A 23,755-nucleotide genomic window follows, 5' to 3' on the forward strand; every position below is an offset into this window, starting at 1 on the left:
CACCGCTGACTTCAGGCTCATCAACATCTCGTCAGCCAGCCTCATAGCCCCTACTAGACATGCACGAACAACCAACACTTCCAACCTCAGGCTGCTTAGAGGTTCCAAATATCGAGTCCAACAACCGAGGTGCCACAAGTTACTGTCTTAGGGGCACCCCATTGATTTTCACAAGGATCCAGCGATTTGGCGCCCTCCACTTCAGCTCAGCCCATGGAGGAACTAGTGATTGCTAGCATCTATCAGAGCTCCAGCCATGTTTGATTGAGCCTCATCGGGTATCTCGGTCATGGGGGCGGCCGCCTCTCTGCCCTACCGGCGCCACCCCGCCGCTAATAGAAGCCATTCGCGATATAATGCTTTAATAGCCTGTCAGAAGTGCTGGCATTGTTGCCTTGATCTATCTCGCCGAGATATCGATATGGCTTACCAAATGAGTTCGAAGCTCTTGACATTGCCGTGCTACTGAGATAGCTGAATGTGTCTAGCCGCCTGGAAGAAGCGCACAAAAGTTCCTTGTCAGATGGAAAACGTTACGTCTATCGGTCTGACCTTTGATGAATCATGTTTCCTTATCGGATCTGGTTCGGACCGGAGCTTGATCTACGTGTCAGCCCTACAGTTTCCAACACTCTGGATCTATCGATGTACTAATCCATAAACGATTCTAGCGTTCTCTTCATCTCTATCGTAGGACTTGCAATCTCAGCTCTCGGCGAGCCCGTTAGTCCTCGTGGCTTTGCGTCTGTCTCACAACGTCAAAGATAGACGTATTTCTGGAACGGTCGAAAATAAGCGGTATTCTTTACTGAGAATTTCTTTGCTCACCAAACCTCTTCGTCAGACCATCATTGAGGCAACCAGGTCCGCTTACTTATTAAGCTGGGCATACATATTTCGGACTAGAATGTTAGCACTGTTTGCGGTGTCTGTGATGTTAGATTTCCAGGACTGGTATTGATAATGATGGTCATCAATTGCTCGAAAATTACATATGAAATCGCAAACTATGATGAAAATGGGTGTCTGGCGACCTCCATATGGAGATATATATAAGCCAATGACCCTAGTAATATCGGACCACGCAAGCACATTGTCATTAGCCAGGGAAAGAAACAGTCTCTACTTAGATAGATGCTCACTAAGCTTCTTTCTTCAGATTTCACATGTACAGTGTCTACTGGGCGCCTGGTACAGACGATATAGACGCGCCACTGTTGATCTATCCTCGAAACCTCATGAGTTCCTGGCTATCAATAGTGCCCCTATCTGATATGAAAGTATGTAAGAGTCTAAAATCGCGACGGACGTCTTTGATAAGGGATCAACTCAAAAGGTTCGTATCTTCAACAAGACCATATGGTACTTAAATTGGTGTTCTCTAGGCATTTCTAGAATTCACCAGTGTCCCCTAGCCGCGCGTGTATTCTCAATACATCCAACCGTCGACCAACAGCATACAGTGTCATATACCGCATCGAGCACTCGTCTGGCGCGGCCAAGAAATGTCCTTCAGAATCAGGCTGGGTGGCTCAGGCTGACCTCTGAGTGCGGCTCAATCTAAACAGAAAAGTCGACCATAGGGCTGTGTGCCACATTTTGAACCACGAATATAGCTGATAGACGAATCATGAACAAGTGTACCGTCGTGTGACCTCGGTAATATCTGTTCCTCGCCCAAGTAGACCAATAATCTGCGGCACACGGGCCGTACCGCTCCCTCAAGAGAGATACAAAAAAGTACTTGCTCGAGACTTCATGTGCGTGATAAAGATGCACCGGGAGATGCAGATCCTCTTTTTCTTGTCATTGGGCGATGAACACGTCGAGCATCGTGAGGGTGTTGGTCGGGTAACAAGAGATGGCAATGACTCCCTTTCTGGCTTCACCGGCTCGAGATTCGCAGATAGCCGGCCGTTCCAAGGGGCCATCCTCTCATGAAAGTGAGGCTGAGTTGATTGAGATGCAAAACACGTTGGTATTTTATATTCACCGCTCTTTGTACTGTTGAATGCTTCATGTCTAGAGGCTGGTTATTTGCTGATTTTGTTGATGGAAAAAGGCGTCCACAGGATGGCCTCAGCGGGGCTGTATTCATGATGGATGGATGGATGGATGTATGGGTGGGTAGAGAGCATAGCTGGCAATTCATCTTTCCAACCTCGACTGTCGTGTCAAAACTCTCTGCTCACCGTAAGATCCATAATGCTGCCCGAAACCTCCAGGAGGAGGGTGATTCACGACCACCTGGCTGATGGAACGAAGACCCAACATGTTTTGTAAAAGCCTTAGCCGTCTGTCTTCTGGACGTCGGGGGTCAAGTTCGGAGGCTCAGGTGTTACGCGAACTTCTGGAGCACCCGGAAATAACATGTCGACAGGAATGCCTTGGTCTTTTCAAATTCGCCACCAGACCTTGCTAGAGGTCCCTTTCAAAGTTGAGTTCAATTGCTGACAATGTCATTGTTCGCAAAGGAGATCCGTTGCTAGCGAGTCTCCTGTCCTCGCAGGTTTTTGAGCGTTATCTCAACGTGTTCTTGCCTGAGATCTTGAGCTTTGTGAAGGCTCGACTTGAAGTCAAAGTGTGAATTGTTTTTGGGCCCCTTCGAATGACCATTTTTTGTAACCTACTGGTCAGGAGATGGAGGAATGCCTCCTAACTGACGAGAGCCCCTGGTATAATTGTTCTTCAGGTGTAGCCAAATTATGGATACCTACCAGAATGAGCATCCACTTTCAGTGCATTGGCATTACTGTAGAGTCCATTTTCGATCCGATGCCTTCAGACAGGCTCGTAGGAGGAAGCTCGTCCAGACCCTGGCTGCAATGTCTCCTTTCATTGGAAAACAGGATATTCAGGTAATAACACTGCATTATCCAATGCTCATCCCAGCACATTCTGCTCCAACCTTGAAAGCCTTTTTTTGGTCATAATAAGAGTTGACAACATCCAATGGCTTGAGCAACATGCTAGTCGACTGAATACTGCTGCGCTTCAGACACGGGAAATGTTGGAGATTGCGTGCATAATATTCCTGCGATTCATCATTGGTGGTTCCAAGTTACTCCAAATTCCCACTGGGGCAGTGGAGGTTCAGGGCACTGCCGCTGCGCCATTCAGATTGTCCGAGCCATGGATGGATGCCGTTATTAAGACCCGACCGTCAACCCCTGGATCGAGGTTATAGGTAGTCCTTTAACGACAGTCCCCCGTATAAGGAGACCAACAAACTTCTCCTCCCGGGTCTGAGCAAAGCATTCATTCTTGCACTTGCTGAATTCATCTTTGTTGCGATACGGGCCAACTCGTCCTTTTGACACTGCCAAATGGGATAAGCGTGTCTCCTTCAACGCCTTTGACGCCCAACAAGCAATCGGGTTGGAGAGTCCCCTCATCTTCTTCTGTCCATGCAGCACCATAGACCTTTCGAAATGCCTGCAGGCAACGATATAATGTTCATTCTGATTTACCGCGAGTGCGGCAATCTGAGGTCAAGCCAGGCGGCAGCCAGAGCATAATGGCGACTGAAGGATCCGGGTAACAGGCTCGTTCGTCAGTCATGTGCGAATCGCATTGCTGGGAAAGGACATGGGTCTGGTGTCTGAGCATATCCGACAACATCGAATGATGAATGGGAAACAATCAAACTTTAGGTGAAGTTTCGATTTGACGTTGCCTTTGTTAATCTTTGTTTTGAGGATATACAAATGGTTGATGTCCGGATTAGCATCAGCGTGGTGCATGGCAGTGACCTCGAACTGCCTAAGAAAGGCGGTCTAGGATTACGCAGTACTGTCAGGGCACTTTACCGAATCGAATCAAAAGGAACCGCCTGCAAGGCTGGGAACTTCCAACTAACAGATAGATTGTTTCGCCATAGTGTATTGGGTTCCGAAAGCGTTGTTGTTTGGTCTGTCTGCGGCCTCTCGCAGTGCAGTCTCTGACGCGGTTGCGCACAATTCTATCATCTATCGCCAAGGATATCAGTAGGCGGTTTTAACCTTGGTATCGCTAACAGGACACTAGTGAGGATAACTGCGTGATGCCAATGAACGACAATGGAGGAAAGGCTTGTTTGATGAATACTCGAGTTTCTATCAGCCGTTGTTATTGGTGTCTTGGGCCAGGGGCCCTCAGGCAACCAGCCACCCGTTGCCTCTTTTTCTTTTTCATCAAGAGCAGAAATGGTCGCAGTATCCATGCTCATTGTCGGGATACCTTCAACCTTCAACGCCGAAACAGATCAATGCATGCGTGCGTTCATCAGGTATCTACCTGCCTATCAATGCTTTTCAACTGAACCATTCTGGCCTAACTCGGTTCTGCGCCATTGATCTACACAGACCGAGTAAAGGCTACGCTACTCCACAGCCAGACCCCAGGATCATCGGTTACAACCACATTGACGTCAAGATGTTTTTGGATATGGGGTTTCTGTGGCGACGAGACCGTGCTTACACTCTGCAGAGTACCCCCATCGCCCCAGGAACCTGGCCCCATTGCACTAAAGCCGATTAAACATGCAATGGCTCTTGAAAGATGACTTCGTCCAAGTTCTCGACGTTGGCGGCTTTATTGCGTCTTGGTACGAAGGTGACGGCCAAAGACTGCAGTTCACCGCCTTCTCTCGCCCCGTTCCCAGCAAAACCATGTCAGTTGTCGCTCAGGTACTCTTTAATTTCCAGTACAACTGTATCAACAACCTTAAGCGCGTTCGTGTTTCGCGCGACAGAGGGGAGTTCTGAGTAAGCCTTGGATTGGCTGTGTCTCGGTGTGGTAGTAGGACGCTCGGTAATGGGTGAACTGCTCTATGCACTGTTGAACAAGATCGATCATGGTTTCGCAATCTAAGAAGGTCTGTCTATGCTCAGGGGTTCATAGTCCTAGATCGTAGATTCTGCCAGGAAGTAATAAAAGAAGGCGCCTTGTTGTTTCTAAACGGTACCTTCATCTTCCATGTCCCCCTTGTACCTATTGCAGAGCCGCATCGGAAGGATAGTTTGCCGTGCCCACCTGGTGTTGTCTCCTTTCCGTCTCCAAACATTCACTCACACCTTACAGCCCTATCTCAATCAAAGTCATGTGCTTATAGTCTCTCATGCTACGCGATGAGTCTCGCTTCTGTTTCTATCGTTACTGCTTTTTCTTGGTCTTTCAGAAGGCAAGTCCGCTATCTCGACATCTGAGCTGTCTTACCGTGGCCTCCCTACACGAACTCTTAGCCATGGTTCCCGTACATCTACCTCATTGACATCACTGCTAACAGAGGAGTCTCAAGGAATGCGATTCTACAAACGATTGTCCAATATACATCCACTCTCTTACACACGGCTTCCCAAGTCGTTCCGATACAGTCCAATCTTAACCCCTACTCGCCTTCCAATCCTCCAGCCTCTGTTCCATCCGTCCCTCTCACGATATTAACCCCCTCGAAGAAGGGTTGCCATCAATCCGGCGTAGGCAAGACAAGAGAGCAAAACTTTCTCAAGTCCCAAAATCAGTCCCTGACTCAGCCAGCCAAACACGATCACAAACACGAGATACACAACTACTTCACCAACTGTTGATCGAACATTCAGGGACTGAATCGCGGCTGGAGCGCAAGCAAACACGGCGATAATGGAGCTGAAGATGGTGATGGTAATAAACCGTATGGCCCCTTCGTTGTAGTGATACTGATCATTATCATCAACCTCTTCTTGTCTTGATAGGAACGGTGTCTAGGACATGTCAGTACATACTACTTTGCGGATGGCGCAAGGGAGTGTCTTACAAAGAGGGTTCTGCCGACCCTTGTGTATGCGGCAAGGCAGATGAGCTGGTCAAGCCTGTCTGGTTGCGAGAGCGATGCCCAGTCGTTCATCGGCGCGTCAAGGTAGTTGCCACTCCCTCCCTTTAACATAGCTCTGAAGGAAGGTAAGAGATTCCTCAAGAAATAACTGCCTGGCTTGTCGAGTGCGAGTACCTGGTTTGTTTGAAGCAGCAGCTGTGCTGTGAGTGTGTCAGCTTGCGGTCCAGCAAATGGATCGTAATCGCCATTATCCTTTATCTTACAATATTTTAGGTATTCCTCCACAAACTTTTCGTTTGAGTTCACATCTTCTTTACCCAACTCGAATGCTTTTTCGGCCTCGGCATAAAGAGTCACCATGCGGTTCGCTTGAAGCATAATACAGCGCGAGCTTATGTTTGACAGTCGGGGTGCGACCATGTGCCTCTTGTCTTGCTGTATCTGTCGACACATGCGAACCCAACCTCTTTCTCCTCCTGGATACCACATATCAGCGCATGCTAACAATCACAGGACATGAATGGAACATACCCCAGCTTCCTGCTTGGCGTTCGAGATCTGGGCCGAAGTCAGATGTTTGCCGTACTTGGGTGATATTCATATTCAATATCTCATACCTATTCCAGGTCTCATGCTTGGTGCACCGGCTTCCTCACTCCGTGGTGGCTCACTGGCTGGCTTTTGTACAAAGTTGCCTTCAGGTGCGTTCGTCTGGCAAGGTCGAGACATTTTGGCGCGCTGCGATCGAACAATTCACCTGCTTTCTACCTGCGCAATGGCTCCCTAGTCAAGCTTGGTGAGATCAATTGACGGGGGCCAAGAGAGCCTTTTTATCTTCGCTGGTTTCATACATCATTGCACGCTGACGACGGACACACAACATTGCGGTACCTTTGGGCATGCAATGAGGCTCATTTCTACCACTACCAGTTCCATCTCGGCCACCATTATACAACGACATAACACACCGCAACTGCAGCTGCAGCTGCCTTCTTTTCTATGCAAAGTTGTTGGTCGAGTCAGGCGCAAGATTGTCGCTGCAGGTCGATGGGCTGTGCTAAGCAAAAGCAAATCACAGCACGTACATAATCGGCGCTGTCAGCCAGGATAGACCGGATCGAGCCCAATCACAACGATCCGTCAACACCCACCCGTTCCCTGGATGTATCAGGTTAGTTACTGGCCCCTGACTTGAGTTATAACAGTTCAGGCCCCATTTCTCATAAATGATCTACGTGTTTGTGCAACAATCGCGCTTATTTAAGCGCGTTGGATTATCACTATTCAGACGATGTCATTCAGGTTATATCACCAGGAAGACGATATATTGGCACTTTTATCCTTCAGGATTTTCAATGTTTCGATGCTCCAATAAAGTGTCTATTATCCTATCTAAATAATGTAAAGTCATTAAATGAATCAAAATTATATCCCTGTCAAAGTCCTGGTGCTACCTGAATAACCACAGCTTTTGAATTTGTTCTCAGAGCCATGAATTCCTTTGCTGTGATCTTTGACAACCATGATGCTTCAAACTGGAAGATTACAGTCAGAATGGTTTTAGAAGGCGGCATTGGGGGATTCATGCGCACCTTTACAATTCATGACCATTCGTATATTTTACCGTGCATATTTTGTTCGTGCTTCTTGACCATCATCCGTAGCTCAATACCCAAAGGGTGGTCTTGTGTGTTGATTCGATGGATTTGGTTGCAAAATCAGGCCTTGGAGCTGGCTTCGCCAGAGGCGGCGGCTTTCTTGTTCTTGGACTGACTTTTTGGTATAATAACAGTACCACTGGGGCCCTTGGGCTCGAGTTCCTGGGGGATGTTGACAATCAAGGCGTCCACAGGACTAGGACTCTTTGATGGGGCCATTTGTGGATACGGAACTGAGTTATGGAAAGAGAACGAAATGTATTAATCCGATGGGTACTGACTGTGATAGACGATAATTTGGCTTGCTACTCTACGCCCCTCTTATACTCGCCAGGCCAAAGGTTCTAAGAGCAGTACGCGTCCTAATGACTCGCTAAATTATCTTTCTAGCCCCATCTGTGAAGAAAAAGCAAAGTCTGGGAGATGATAGAGGGCATGGTCAGGACAAGGTTGGAAAACTAGAGCTCGATGGTCATCAGCAAGGTATGAATCCGCGGTTTGACCTGAGCCATGTAGAGATTCTCAACAACGGCTGCCGGACAGTTCAAGCTACCTCCAATTCTTCAGAACAATATCTCTCGACAGGCTCTCGTCTTACTCTGAGTAAATGAGTTTGGCGATCATGCGTTTCAAGTCTAATCAGGGGACAGATCAGCATCGGGAAAGCTCAGCACTATTTTAGCGGCTCGCTTCCATCTTGGATCATCTGTAACGGAAATTCACAGCCAGTCGAGATACTTGTTCTTCAACGGCTGGACAGTTGCTAGGTAATCATCTCTTTCTCAGTTGTCAGCGCTCGAAACGACCATAGAAGAGGCAGCTTTAGACATACTGCAAATGATCACCCCCTTTACTGGTTCTTGATTGCACAGAAGCCGCAGGGAAGACGGCAACCTGTTCGTCGTGATATCGAGAGCAAGGAACCTCAGACATCCATGATAAAAGTACCCAGTCTCCGCCGCTAAGTACGCCACACTGAGCACTGCTGCCAGGGCCCCTGTTTCTCTTCGGTCTTGGCTGACTGTGAACGACAGCCTGAAGAAAGAGGTGGAATCTATGTCTTCACGTAAGATCCCCTTGCTAGCACGAATGGGCCAAGTGCAACTTTCATGCCTACGCCCGCAGACAAGTCACGAATACGGGTCCAGAACGTCGACTGATCGTATGGAAGGGCCAGAGTGAGGCTATACATATCGACACCAAGATATAAGTAGCCACCGTTACGCAAGTTTCAAGTACCTCTGAGTCATAAGACATCGTCTAATTTTAATCTGCATGTAAAGTGTTGATGCTGTTGCATCGGTTCATGAAGCCAGCTGCTTGGGTAGCTATGGCGTTACCAGGGTCCGGGCGAGGAATCCGTAACGAGGATTTAGACACACATGTTTCTTTATTTTATACAAGTTTCATGTTTCGGCATAATAAAGTGCGTTACAAATTTTGTGTAAAGATCATGTCTTGTACTTGGTGTTTGGACTATCTTATCGATAACATCTTATCTGGCGCCAGCCAAAATTTTAGAAAAGTCAAGACGAATGAACGGCCCCACCAAAAAGTTTCTATCTACTTGCGCAGATCGACATTCTTCAGATCAAGTCAATCAAAATGCCCAAGCCCAGAACAAGACGTGGCGCTGGCCGCGAGGAGAAGAAGCGAAAGAGAATCGAAGAAGCTGAACAACAGCACGAGACTTACGAGAGCGAGAACAAGCGACAGCGCACTTACGAAGACAACGACAACACCGTTGGTTTCGACTACCAAGATGGCCAGGATCCTCAGCAGAATGGCCTTGGCGAGAAGGAGTTTTTCGGAATGCTCGCAGAAGAAGAGCAGGAATACTTCCGTCGCGCGGACGAACTGTTAGAGCTCAATCAGTTTCCATCAACCGAGGATCGCGACATCTTTCTGGAAAACGTCTGGAAGGAGGCGGAGGGCAAGGAGCTCAAACTAGCCAGTAGTCAGTCCTGTTCGCGATTGATGGAGCGTCTCATACAACTGTCGAACACAGCGCAAAAGAAGCGTTTGTTTGAAGCTTTCGGTGGGCACTTTCTCTCATTGGTACAGCACCGATTCGCGAGCCATTGTTGTGAGGCGCTCTTCTTGCGATCTGCTGGTGTGGTATCACAAGAGCTTTCTGGATATGTGCTTGATACCAAGGGCACCGATGTTGACATGCAGAAGCCCGAGGCGTCCATGGAGAATCTTTTTCTGGCTACGCTCGACGAGCTCGAAGGCGCTCTATCATACCTCATCACCGATCGATTCGCATCACACACTCTGCGCGTACTATTATTGGTCTTGGCTGGCCGACCCTTGGAGGATGCATCGGTGCGAAGTCTCATCAAGAGCAAGAAGAAGGAGAAAATCTCAGTGGCGGGAGGCTCAGCAACAGATGAGGCGAACCAAGGGTTGAGGGCAGTACCCGAATCGTTTTCAATGGCAGCAAAAAAGATCATCCAAGACTCAACGGCAGGGATGGATGCTACCGCCTTGCGAGTGCTTGCCAGACATCCTATCGGAAACCCTACACTCCAGCTTCTCCTTGAGCTTGACCTGACACTCAACAAGACCGAGCAAAAGGCTGAGTCTGAACAGCCGACTCTACTATTCCAGCTGTTACCCGGCGCTCCAAAGTCTTTAAGCGACGGCTCATCAGAAGCATCCGAATTCATTAACGGCATGATCTATGACCAGATCGGTTCACGACTTATCGAGACACTCATCACACACTGCCCTGGCAAAGTTTTCAAAGCTCTCAACCAGAACATCTTTCTCCCCAGAATTGAGGGTTACGTCCGAAATGATGTTTCGTGTTATGCTGCTATACGAGTCCTGAATCGACTGAGCAAAGATGACCTGGTGCAGGCCGTTGAGAAGATTACACCAACCGTGCCTCAACTAGTCGCAAAGTCCAGGCTCAATGTTCTCAAGACGCTATTTGAGAGGTGCAATGCCCGCGGTGCCAACGACGAGATCAAGAAACTCAACAAGGGGCTCAAGGAGGGATGTGGAAAGACACCGGCTGACCTGGTCATTTTCCTGTGCGGTTTGAAAGACGAAGAGAAGAAGAAGAAAGATGTCCAGCAACTTTCTAAAAACGAGTACGCAATTCAGTCCCATGGTGCTCAACTTCTGACTACTCTCCTTTCCATTCCGGGACCGACAAAGGGTGTGCAAGAATCATTACTTGCCCTCGAGCCACAGACTCTCGTCCGCCTTGCCACTACGTCCATGCCTACCGTTACTGTCCTTACCACTGCCCTTGCTACATCTTCTTCGAATCCTGCCTTCCACAAGTCTATCGCCAGTGCCATACTGCCTCATACTCACGAACTCGCCATATCCCAGTTCGGTCATAACCTCATCAATGCTATCGTTGAGGTTCCTAGCAAAGGCAAGGAGCGAAGTATTCCCTTCCATATGAAGGAAGCTTTTATGGCACGCTTGGGCGATCATGAGGCGGAATTGCGTGACAGCTGGATGGGTAGAAGTGTCTGGCGCAACTGGAAGGGTGATATGTGGAAGACCCGTCGCGGAGACTGGAAGTTGTGGATGAGAGAGGTGGACGCCAACGTTGCATCAAGTCTGCCACAGCGTGGACCAAAGGTTGCAGAAAGGGAGAAGCCACCTGCCAAGCCGGTTCCAGAAGTCGTAGAAGAGCACCCTGACCAAGAGTCTGCCGCTCAAGAGCATATTACTGAGGACAACATGAAGATGGTTGTAGATGACGTCGTGGAGGCAGCAGTTAATGGTGAGGAGGAGGAGAGCAAGAAAGACAAGAAAGTTAAGACAAAGAAGAGCAAGAAGGATAAGAAGGAAAAGAAGGAAAAGAAAGACAAGAAGAAGAAGGACAAATCTGCTGAAGCCAAGGCAGATGAGGAGACTGAGGAGTAAAACAATTGTTACTGGGATAGATAGTGGCCACGGATACCCAAACTTGAGCCAACATAATTGCATTGCGACCATTCAACCTGCCCGTCGCTACGACCTTTGCATAATGTCTTTTCTTTTTCTGTTCCTATACTTGCCCTTATCCCTGAATTGTTGTGCCAGGGAAAGGACAAGATCGCCATTATCGAGTGAATATTCCTCGATTGATATCCCAAGCACGTCGAAGTTAAAATGGGGACCAACTTGTGTGGACATATGAAAAGGATTGTTGCCGGTAAAACTAAATAACAGCTGTACTTGCACGCTTCTCACTCCTACTCTCACTCCGACTCTCTTCTCCCCTTTCGCTTATCGCTTCAATCCGTTCGAATAGAGACATAGCACTTGCTACTTGTCTTGACTATTATCAAGCAGACGAGACTTACCTCTTATCCCTCAAACCTTGTCACGTTCAACATACTCATGTGTTCGCATTGAACTTCTCCCTTACTAACCCCCTGAATGATTTCTCAAGTGTCAAATTTCGCATTCCTGTCCCAGTTGATGAACGAAACGAAAAAAATAGATGGCACCTGATGGATCTGCTAATACCCCCTTGCTCTGGAGAACACCCCACCCAGATGGGCTAGAAGGATGGATTGCCAAACATACTGAGGGTTCTCCGTCCTCAACGAGAACTGTAACAACACTATGGGAGAGAAGCGATGGACTGGTACGCATGCTAATACTGTATCGTGGGATTATTCTACAAATGTCTCGGCTCCTTCGAGGTCTTTTGCCAGGAGACTTCAAAAGATGGCTTGCATTTGACCAAGTATGTTGCTGCCCTGGCCCATGAGCTATTTCAGCCTCGAGTATCTCTCGATGGCTTATCAGAAGCTCTTGACTCACAGATCATATCTAGAAAGCGTTATTCATCCATCTTCGTTGTTATCGGTCACAGTTCTTTCCCGCTTCCTTGTTGATATATCTCCCTGCCAGCAGGGATACTCTGTTGAAACAGACAATTTGCAAGACTGCGCTATCAAAGGGTCGCCATAGGGTCATTAAGACTGCCATTAAATGATGAGCAGATGGCTCACTACTAGTTCCGTCATAGACATGGTTAATGCCCTCGGGGTTATCCTGGACGTCGCTGCAAGTTGATAGTTACTTCCAAGCAGCTCATGCGTGTTTTACCCACTGCAACGTTCATTATTTCACACGTCTTCTCACATTCAGACATTTCGAGGCCTTAAATAATATTAGAAGATGGAATCAGGCTGGACAGTGAAGATAAATATCGATTTCGTCCTAAAGATATCATAGTTCTTAGAATGAGACAACACAGTTACTTTATTGTTAATATTTCGTTCATCAGACGCAGCGTTGAATGCAAGAACGGTATTGAAGCAGCTTCAAGCCTGAACACTTTCACCATCTATCACCATTATATGACATTTCATGAGAGGTGGAGTTAAAGTAACCCGAGTAAGGGCTCTTCCTGTATCGTATCTGGATCACGGCTGTTTTGGCTGCCCGGAGTTACACGACAGGATGGTCGAGAAGCTGAGAATGAACATGCTTCTGCAAAGTCGTTGCTGCTGGCTGGTCTCAAGTATGGTGTTGAAAGAAGAGAATAACCCGATTTTGGTAGTGCCCAGCGACTCTTGCTAAGTGACACGTAATTATTATATCCTATCCCCGTCAATTGAGCAGGCCGGTATCAGTGTCATGCCGCACAAGCGACTGCAACAGCCTTTGGTAGCTTGAAGCGAATGTTCTCTCACATGAAGACTGTAAGACTGTAAGACTGTAAGACAAAGTGCCTAGAGCCACCAAACTCACGATAATTCGCCACAGAAAAAGCACTCCATATCGGAGCTATTGAGACCACTGCTGCGACTTGCCCCAAAGCACTCGGCTATACGTAACAACCAACAATGTTATGGTCAGGGCGAATGCTTTCCTTCTCTTCTGAGGCGTTTCAGGGCTGAAATGTTATGGCTCTCAAACTTTCCCACTCTTGCCACAGTCGTGAGCTTGAAGGTAGGCACAAATGTACGTTCTAGCAATGCTTCAATTCAGCCACGACAGGTGGTTTCTTTGAAAGGAGAAAAATGAGAAGTAATTGTTTATTCTATAGGGGGCATCAATGACAGCTGAAAATCCTGTTCAAGCCTCTTGTGTGTCGGATATAGCTGGGGAGCTGGCTACAAACCTGCGAGATACATTGTGTAAGCGCACTCCACGCTTTCCCATCAGCTAGTCTACAGCAACTCAGGCCCCGGCAAACTACCCGGTGGTTATGATACTGAGACAAGATGTTGTACAGCTGCCGATGAATAGAAAAATTTGAAAACTAGAGAGTTCAAATTGACAGGCCCTTGGGCAAAAGGAAAACCAGCAAAGAAGCTATCACCAAAAATCGCTGGTCTCCCACGCACGTCCTTCTGCTATTTCCCTCAACCCCTAGACAAGATTCCGCTTGCATAGAGCTCCAGGGTTTAGTTGAGCAGAAAGGGTTTCCGGATAGTCCATATGCCAAATGGTATGGTCATGTGTTAAGATTTCCCACACGACGCAACTGGGATGGGCATCTTGGTTGCTGAAAACAATTGAACGGATATGTGCGCACACATCAATATTCGATCACTTTGCGATTAATGACACCGCAGCTAACTAACTCATACTGACCATCCGCGGACTGATTTCAACCGGAGACAGACTTCAAGCTGACTTGCTTGAACTCGGAGTTGCTTCTGAAGGCGGTGGCTGGGAGGGGGAGGATGTGAAAGTTCGTGGAGGTGTTGGTTAGACCTGCCGGGCGCCAACTATGATTTTCGAATGGCTGTCGAAGTTCCATATGTTCCGGTGCTGGCCAATAAGTTGGTGTAAGGGTCCATCTAGCTGAGTGAGATCAAAGACTCACTTGAGACTCCAGATCTCGCTAATCTATCCGTGACGGATGCTGCTCAAATCGATTTCGACGTGCAATACCCGTCACCATCTGCCGTAGCGTAAGGAATAAGATCTCGCATGCCGTACAAATGATTCAATGTGCGATCATTACCCAACAATCACCCCTTCCAAGGATACCCAATCCACACAAGCCCATGCAGCGGCCTCTGGTTGTGAGCACTGTCCGGGGGCGAAGAGTGATATCCTTGAGAATTGTGGTGATATTGATGTAATGCAGACATTACAAATCAACTCATCTCCTTAATGAAACAGAATTTGCGAATTTCCTTGTTACATTTGCTGCACCATTGTCAAACTCGCCACGATCGGGAACTTGCGCATGCGGGCGCCTTGCATCGGAGGCACTCCGTGCGCCCCGGATTGCTGGGAACCTCTCTGGATTTCGGTTTCGTTGCGAGGGCGTTAAACCTCAGGCTTCCATCGGAGCTTGGGAAGCACTTGTTGGAGAATCTGGGGTAGATCTGAGAGAGCAACGAATGGGCATGCAGGGGCAAATCGCTGCTCACCACCACCACGACGCCTAGATACACGGTAGCACGTGTAGACGTGGTGGTATCTGCGCATCGTCTCCCTCTCTGCTTCTCTGCCTTACGCTACGTTGATCTCATATCGACGCTGGGAACCGGCAATTAGGGGAGGGGGGGTATTGCTCGATCGCGCCGATATTAGCTCTTGTTCTCTCCTCTATCTCCTGGAGTCTAAAGTGCGTGAATCAGTCTCGTTGCGCGGGAGCCAGAAACGTCATATTGAGGTGGCTGCGGCTTAAGTGGTGGTAAAGGTGCTGTGTGTACTCCATATTGTTAAACAAGAATGGGAATGTTAAGGATCGACACTGAGATGCTTCTAATTCCCATGGCCTACAACTAGTTTCTGGCTTGTACCGAAGAATTGTTGACAATGATTGGATGAAGCGGGGTTATCTGTGGCGGACAAACGTGGCACAAGCCAGCATCTCGAATATAAAGGGACTAGCGCTGAAGATTCCTGGGACATGTGTTCGGCCAGGGGAACTCAATAAATTGTTAGTTCACACTCGTAGCTTTGGGTACCGCTTCGTAGTGGACCAAGGGGAATCGAGGCCGGAGATGATGGTCCGGTCCGAAAAGTCCGACAGCACATTCCATCACAGAACAAGTTGGGGTAGAAATACCTATTGAGGTTGCAACCAGAGCACGCACATTGACCTGAGAGCTCATGCTGTTTCAAGACAGGCATTGCTGCCCACAGTTTCTGGGCTGATAGATATGTCACTATGGATACTGTAGATATCACATTCGATCAGGTTTCTCAACCTCCTCAATGCTGACTAGGTACGGATAGTGGGCAAGTGATGTTCCGGGTTGAGGGCTTTGCTCGCTATGTATAGTCTTTGTTCGATCCGACCATTGCCAATCGAGTCAGTTCAAACAAATGAATTAAATAAGAATGGTATCTGATCATTGTGTTTCCAGAATTTCATGGAGATCGAAAAGTGCTGGGTCGATTAAGCTGGAGGTTCGATAAGCCATGGTGTGTAGTTGGTTGCGAAACATCCAACAAGGGCGTTTATTATGGTTGCGGTGGGTGGTTGAGAAAGCTCTCCACTTTCGGATAAAGAAGCGAACTTTGACCTCTGTAAAGCCATCTCCCGTCTCCACTGGTGAGATCCTAGCTCAGTGACAATATAGTTTGAAAGATTTGGTTCAGAATGGTGTGGATGTTGACAAAGTTCAGCGAAAAGTCAAGCTCTCAGCTCAGCTCATGTCTCTAATGATGGTGAACGACTAAGGGTCTGCGTTTGTTCCTGACATGTAACTACGTTCGTTTGGCTGACACAAAAATTGATCAAGAATGAGCCAATGTCAGACATTGGCACCTAAACGATACAAATCGAATTCACGGCCATCCGAGACTTCTCGGGCGCTAATAAAGGATCCAAGATCTGAGCTCGAAAAATCGTCATGGGCGATGAGTATCGCACATTCTCTCTTTGCTTCGTCTGACACTCTGAATCTGACTCGCTGGGGATTAGTTATCATTTGCGTCGTGAGATGCGGTATCCACCGTTCTTGTCTGTCAATCAGATCTTTGGCTCCCCGCCAGCTCCGTTCTCTATTTCTTTTTTCTTTTCTTTTTCCTTTTCTTTTCTTTATCCATGTGCCTTGGCGGCCCTGCCCTGGTGCAGCAGCCGCTCGATTCCCTGTGGAGGGACCCGCCCGTCTGGATCACCAATTTGGCCTTGAAAGGACGAGCTCCGATTGTGCTGCGATGCTCACCCCTGTCGATGCTTCAGCCTCGAGACTCTTCCCATCGCAGCTAACAAGCGCCCAACGATGCTCTGATGTGATAAGAGCGTAGAGGGATCGTAATTCTGGCTACCAACTGCCAGGTACAGTACAGGCCTTGGCTTATCAGTCAATTACGTTCAACGCCTGGTTAAGCCGATGTTCAGGTACTGTGGTGAGTTGAATAGGTAGGTGCTCATTAAATTGATAATTGGCTCTGACTTTGCCAACGGCTAAGCATGGCACGTCTTCCCCCATTCTGCTGCACCGTGCCGTGGCACTATAGGAGGAGACCGTGGTACAATGGCCAGGCAATCTTGACATGGAAGAAGGCATGCAGATAGCCTAGTATGGGTTTGATGCTGGGGTTTCTTTGAAGAGGGAACTGCCACGGCTGTGTACAAGAACAACAGAATCAGCTAGGGTGGCCCAATGGAGAACCATGAGGAGAGAGAAGGGGAATGGAAAACAAGGAACGGGAGACAAATCCGGTGCCCAACTGACAGCATCCCATCTTGCATCTGATGGCGCCGATTGCACGGAAGACATGCTCCGTAGGTTTCAAGTCTCATCGGCATAAGTAATCAGTTTAAATGAAACAAAAGAATGTTTGTTTTGTTAGTTGAGTCTTATTACCTTTGGATCGCGATCTCTGAGACGGTCGAAACATGGGTTCATGAGGAAAATGTCTTGACAACGGATCGCCTAGTCTTGAAACGATCGACCTACCTAGCCCACGCGTCACGCTATCGATGGGCTGCAGAAATGATAGGACTCTTGTCCATCGAATGGAAACAGACTTCACCGTCTCGCCGGCAAGACCAAAGCATCAGCATTAGCATTGTACAGTACAGCACCAGCACAGCACAGTTGCGACGCTACTACTCTTCGCTACGACGCATCGTGGAAGGATTCATTTAGGCAGTGGAAGTGCTTGAGGCCAGGCCTGTCCATTGAGTGAGACAACCAATCCAGGCCAATAAGTTAATACAATACCGCACAGTAGGTAGCATGAGAGGAGGCTTAGCAGAATGGCATGATAAAATGGCAAGGTTCACAGTCCAAGGGTTCTTTTGGTGGGTTTCCGGGGTCCTTTCGGACAAGATACTTTGCCGATGCGATGAACAGAAGTCCATACGTAGAGATTGCGATCGAACAGACTGGTTAACCTTTCTAGAGCAGAGGCCGCTGGGACAGGCGTAGAGTGGCCTTTATGACGCTGGGTGTCCCCAACGACCCAAATTTGCAACATGTCGAGTAATTGCCGAACTGGCTGGGAGGGATTCGGTGCTCCTTAGCATGGAGGTTACAGAGACGTCGCTCTGTATGTACTACAATCCTCATGCACGGCACAGAAGCAAAAGAGCAGGGTTTCGGCTGTATATACTGTCCATGTCTTTGGAAAGATTGGGGCTATGCTGTTTTCTCAACCCCCATGTCCTATTCGTGGATCTTATGGAGAGTGATCTAGGAGTTCCTGGGTGTCTCTAGATTTTTGAAACGATGGAGATGACTTGATCGTTGGTTCAGACGAGAGCTGCCTCTGAACTACCTACTAACTTGGAGACATGGATTCCTCCTTGTACTCGGGTGCAGTGGTGAATTCTCAACTCCGGCGGCCGTGGTTGGCGGTTCTCACAATAAGAGCGGGGACCGAATGGAGATGGCAACCTCACACAGGACCAGCCACTAAGTGATGAGGACCGGAGGAGTGCCGGGGGCACAAATCCATCCATGGATATGCGGAACCTGATGGGGGGATAATAAGGTAAAGCTACCGTAGGGGGCGGGGCTAGGTCGATACGGGACGGTACTTGTCCCTCGTGCTTAGCGCTAACAGAGAGCTCTTGATCGAGATCGATCGTCATAACTACGCTCGATCATAGTCGTGGGATCGCCTTCGGATCGAGCTCCAAGTCCTTCCCGCGTCTGCAACCCGCGTGTCCTTGTCGCTGTCCATGGGGTTAGCTTCCTTTTTTTTTACCCTGTTTGTGTATAATACAAGAGCGTCGCCCGGCCCCCTCTCGGGACTTTCTTGATTTGACTTGATATTTCCATCAACCCAAACTTCTCGCCCTCGAACAGGTGTGGCTTTCGTTAAGAAACTCAAACTCTAAAGCATTCAGCTCAAGTTAAATCACCAAACATAAAGCATTCATAAGAATACCTGTTAGGCGCCGACTCTCAGAACATACATTTATCCTTCAAGTCACCTTGAGAATACTTCTGCATCTCCCATTCACATATGCCAACGGCGTTGCGTTCTCCATTCGACGATATCGGTTTGAGAGCATCTTGATCTAGGTTTGTAACAGCATTCAACAATCAAAGCTGTCAGCCTATCGGCGTTCCACCGCTCTGAAATCGTTGGTCACTTGTCAAACAATTGCCAAAGTCAATTGCCTAGCGTCAATATGCCCAAAAGATCTCTTGATGCCGCGAACATGGCCGGCCCAATCAAGCCTGCCCCAACCCGAAAGGTAAAAAACACTTGTACCTGAACCCCTTGCAATATACGTACAGGGACAATATCGCTAACATGTATATCCAGACTGAGCGATCCCATGAAGAAAACCAAGAGCGAGCGTATATTGCAGCCTCAAGGCGAGCAGATCGAAGCCTCGAAGCCCGTGTTCAGTCGGCCAGGATGGCCAGCGAGATCCACAAGAAACGAACTGGCAAGGCCTTCCGAATCACTGAGGAGATTGTTATGAAGGAGGAGATGTACGAGGAAGAGGATGATGAATTCCCTCGATCATACCGGATTCTCAAGCAGAACATGCAAACGGACAACCCCGCCTTCAATGCTAGAGTGGACGCATATCTCATTAACCGTGTGGCCATGTCACAAATGATCTCGGCCACTGAGAGCGACTGGCGCAATAACGAAATCAATATGGAATTTGCGAGAATGTTCCCTCGGGCTGAGCAACAAGCCCAATCTCTTTCCCACAGATACTCCACACCAGGCTACTCGGCACTTCACACACAAAACAACCCCATCTCGACCCCCATGGAGCAGCATTTTGAGCCAAACTTCCAGCCTATCAACTATGGCCAACAGTGTAACAATAGCCATGGCGATCGAAGCCTTTCCATGTCAGGCCCTATTTCAGAGTCAAGAAACGATACAGCCATGTCGCCATCAGCTCTCACACCAGGTTCAGGGTCCCATCCGGAGACGCCCCAACCTCGTTGCACATCATCTTTTGCAAACGTACAGCCGCCTCCCATCATGGAATATAATTCAGATAGCTCAGTTTTCACAGCAGAGCTACCGCCTGAGGCCAAGCTGTTGATGGGTGGGGGCATGAACGACACTTTCAGCTCTGCCCTTTATCCTGAACCTCACAACTGGGGGGTTCCTCAATCTTATCCTTACAGCGGCGATTCCAAGTATATCAAGGAGGAAGACACTGGCCTCGGCGTTGCTGGCGAGAGTTATCCTGAGCTATCGGAAACGCTACCATGGGATCGCTTCGATCCCGGCACACCCACCAAAACCTTCGGCGACCAAGAACCCGCTTGGGACTATTTTCTCAACGAAAATTGGGGCAACGACCAGCAGCAGCAATAAACCAAGTTGCCGATTAATATATTTTTTTCTTCTTTTTAGTTATGATTTCCATGATACTCTTATTAGCGATACAGCAGCAGTGCTTGGCCAAATCCAGAAACAGCACTGTACACCTGGCTCTTTTTAAAACAGCCGTATCTGATATGCATGGCGCTCGAGGGATGGATATTGAATGCTTGGACGTGGCATGAAAACGGACGAGGTGGCTCACCTGCATTTGTTAGAATTGCAAAAGGCTTGCGCCAGGAGTTTTGCGCACCGATCTGGACTTGTTATTTATCACTACGGAATACTTGTTGTATATACATATAACAACATAATCACAGATGAGGTTCTGTTTAAGCAGACTTATCCACCGTTTCCTGGTTGAATTATCTTCTGACTATTATATGGTACGCTAGTTTGTACGTGTGATATGAACTCTGTCACTGGGAGTGTTATATCTAATAAAGAGTGTTCATTTAGCAAGTTTCATCCTGCCTCGGTGTGTCAAGAACAAATGATAAGCTTTGGCTGGGGATCAGGAGTGAAGAGATGATTGGTGCCATCACCAGCATCGAAAGCATGTGGTGTTGAACTGCCTTGGTACCTCTAGTCACGGGAGACACGAGTTCACACAACTACGGCAACCGTTTCCAGTATCCATATTAATATGATATGTTCACAAGTAGTCCAGTTGACACCACTGGTACAGCTGAACAAGACCCCGTGCTAATACTGTTTGACAAGAATCGAGCCCTTGAAATGCGGCTTTGGGTTTAGTAGAAATTTTTGTTGCCTTTTACCGAAATACCAAAGGGAAAATGGACGAATGGATAGTATTAGAATTCGGGGACAATGCCATGTGCGCTGATGATTGGCTTGACCAAGTTGTGTACGACCACCGATAGGAATCGCATCAGTCGAAGTGGTTGAGTAGCATCCATGCGTCGATCATTGTGCAGATGTTCATTGCGAAGTTGCACAAATCTTGTCAAGGTCGATGCAGTGTTGCGAGATTCACAGAGCCATTGTGCATATCATCTCCGTAAGATATCTACCTGCCTCTGGAATATTGCAGATTGAATACTGAGGACCTTAGCTTAGGACACCCGAGCAAAGTTCATCTCAACGTTTATCAAAACCTCTCACCCCACCAATCCAGAGCCGCCGATGCACGCTGCAATCGATCTCAGGCCGTTCGAGCCAAGAAGCGTGAAATAATGTAGGGTACCTGGGCTGTGAGCATGGACAAGCCTTCTAACCAGGTACCTGAAGCCCCCCCTCCCCCCAAGTTTAGGGACCTCTAACAGTTCCATTTGACCTGGACCAGTACCTACTAAGAACCCACCCCGCCAAAAACGTCACCAACACCGCCCGCTTCCTTTCTTGACTTTTGCGATTCAGTCTGCAACCACAAGACTTCTATTTTTTCGTCGCTCCCACCCCTCGTCTTTTTTCTTTTGTCCCCGGGATCGTCTCTTTTCTACTACTATACTAGCAGCAGTCTGTTGTACACCTATCGCATCAACTCCTGCTACGTGTCATTACTCTTCAGCAAAAGCCATATCGACAGCATAACCCACTACCAAGCATCGTCTTCCTTCATCAACTCCAAGCTTATCAACGACCATGTCGTCATCGACACCGCCACCCACGGTCGACGCGCCTGACGAGACGCAGAGCGATACTTCCAAGTTGCGAACATTTCTGGGGATTTTGAAGAAGTAAGAGACTCACAATTACTCCGTCGGCCACGTCATGTCGTGAGAGCTTCCACCGCTCTGTTGGGGTTCAAGCCAGCGAAATCGGACGACAGATCCGCTTCACGTAGAGCGGAGTAAGCAGTGGAAGCAAACCTGGCAACGCGAAGAGACTTGCCATTCAAGACAGCGGATGATGCCAATATTTGTTTTCAAATGCTGACCGCTTGTTGCGACGATAGGTTCATCGGCGTTTCAGATCTTGCAGCAGTTAGATTCTCGCTGCCGTCGCAGTTGCTCGAGCCCACCCCGAACTTGGAATACTGGACCTATATCGATGCCCCCAATGCCTTTGTTGCTATGGGCACTTCCGATGACCCTCTCGATCGAATGCTCGAGGTCGTACGCTTTTGGCTGACCAAGGATCTGAAGTATGCCAAAGGAAGGCCCTGCAAACCATACAATTCATGTCTCGGCGAGTTCTTCAGGGTACGTAATCTTTTTCTGCTTTCGCCAATACAAAACCATATGACGATTGGATTCCAGAAACACTGACTGCTTTGTAGTGTAACTGGGAAACTGAAGATAACGCCCCGAAAATCGACACTTCAAGCCTCCAACAGACTAATGGCGCCTCCAAGGGTGGCCTTTCAGCGCTGAAAGTGGCAGCGAAGGGGGATAAGAACGCTTCGAACGTCTCACTGTCTGTGCCCCAGCATGGCGCTGCAAAGGACGACAAGCTTATTCGCGTCTCCTATCTTACTGAACAGACCTCACACCACCCCCCTGTGAGCGCCTTCAACGTCACCTGCCCTGAGAAGGGTATCACAGCCCGCGGTTTTGACCAGATCACTGCCAAGTTCACAGGCACCTCCGTCAAGGTCCTTCCTGGGGAGCACAACATGGGCATCTTCATAACCCTCGAAAAGCGTGATGGCGAGACTTACCAGCTTACCCACCCGGCGGCCCATCTGGGCGGCCTTCTCCGCGGAGCTTTGAGCGTATCGGTCAGCGAATTCGCTTACATCACATGCCCCAAAACCAAGATCAAGGTCATTCTGCACTATGTGGAGGAAGGCTGGCTGGGACGCACAACAAACAAGATTGATGGCGTTGTCTTCAAGTACGATCCTGAGAACGATGACAAATCTCGAGTTCAAGACGTGCCTGATGAAGATGTCCTTGCTCGGTTGAGTGGTCCGTGGAAGGAGAAGGTCGTTTTTACTCTCGGTCCCAGACCAGTTGTAAGTGGTAATCTCAATGTGTTCAAGTACATAAATCTAACTGGCGGCAGAAATCTGTACCTGTGGAAGAGCAGTACACCATTATCGATATTGCACCCCTCAGTGTTGCGCCCAAGATCATCCCTCCCAAGGAAAAGCAGCTTCCTAACGAATCTTTAACCCTTTGGGGTGGTGTTACAGATGCTATCCACGCCAAACAATATGGCAAGGCTACCCAGGTGAAGGTCGAGCTCGAGGAGGCCCAGCGCGAGAAGGCCCGGCAACGTGAAGCCAACAAGGAAACGTGGCAGCCCGTCTTTTTCAAACATGTCACCGGTAACGATGGCAAGCCCGATCTGACCGAGAAGGGCCGCGAGGTCCTTGAGCGGGCGCAAAAGGGTGACTGGTCGCTCGAAGGCATCATGTAGACGTTCGCCTTTGTTTCGAGGCTTCGGTTGTGTCGTGCATTAGATGCGGTTTTCTTCTGCAAAGACGAACAACCGAGGGAATATTGGGAGCTTTGTCGTTGGGATTGCTATACGACGTATTTCTTTTGGACTTTTCTGTGTCAGAAAGACACTTCTGGAATAGAGCTTCATTGCGCCGGAGAGTAGCACGGGGGTGATATATGCATCAGAAGTCGATGAACCCCGAAGATGCATGGCGGGCTTGCGCACTCGTTACTTGGAGTTGTGGGAGTTTTTGAGG

At 48.4% G+C, this 23,755-nt stretch overlaps 4 protein-coding genes across 4 annotated transcripts; 3 read left to right on the forward strand and 1 right to left on the reverse strand.

The window, feature by feature from the left end:
• Positions 1-5,420: 5,420 nt before the first annotated feature.
• FOBCDRAFT_290295 (uncharacterized protein) lies at positions 5,421-6,837 on the reverse strand (the record flags this gene model as incomplete). Its single annotated transcript, XM_059611765.1, has 4 exons — positions 6,409-6,837; positions 6,323-6,376; positions 5,774-6,267; positions 5,421-5,720 (listed from the first exon to the last, which is right to left on the reverse strand). The coding sequence occupies exons 1-4, from the start codon at positions 6,518-6,520 to the stop codon at positions 5,421-5,423; spliced, it is 960 nt and encodes a 319-aa protein (XP_059464452.1). The 5' UTR covers positions 6,521-6,837.
• A 2,167-nt stretch (positions 6,838-9,004) lies between these two features.
• Positions 9,005-11,473, forward strand: FOBCDRAFT_218336 (RNA-binding RNA processing protein NOP9). Its single transcript, XM_031176651.3, has one exon. The coding sequence runs from the start codon at positions 9,055-9,057 to the stop codon at positions 11,341-11,343; it is 2,289 nt and encodes a 762-aa protein (XP_031047784.2). The 5' UTR covers positions 9,005-9,054; the 3' UTR covers positions 11,344-11,473.
• Positions 11,474-18,792: 7,319 nt separating this feature from the next.
• FOBCDRAFT_23415 (uncharacterized protein) lies at positions 18,793-20,149 on the forward strand. Its single transcript, XM_031176652.3, has 2 exons — positions 18,793-19,045; positions 19,117-20,149. Exons 1-2 carry the CDS (start codon positions 18,980-18,982, stop codon positions 20,140-20,142), a joined length of 1,092 nt encoding a protein of 363 aa, XP_031047785.2. The 5' UTR covers positions 18,793-18,979; the 3' UTR covers positions 20,143-20,149.
• Positions 20,150-22,040: 1,891 nt separating this feature from the next.
• On the forward strand, positions 22,041-23,475 carry FOBCDRAFT_130580 (uncharacterized protein; the record flags this gene model as incomplete). The annotated part of the gene is made up of 3 exons (XM_059607872.1): positions 22,041-22,313; positions 22,391-23,068; positions 23,140-23,475. The coding sequence occupies 3 exons, from the start codon at positions 22,041-22,043 to the stop codon at positions 23,473-23,475; spliced, it is 1,287 nt and encodes a 428-aa protein (XP_059464453.1).
• Between the last annotated feature and the right edge of the window lie 280 nt (positions 23,476-23,755).

This window comes from Fusarium oxysporum, chromosome III (assembly GCF_013085055.1).
Source record: "Fusarium oxysporum Fo47 chromosome III, complete sequence".
Classification (NCBI taxonomy): domain Eukaryota; kingdom Fungi; phylum Ascomycota; class Sordariomycetes; order Hypocreales; family Nectriaceae; genus Fusarium; species Fusarium oxysporum.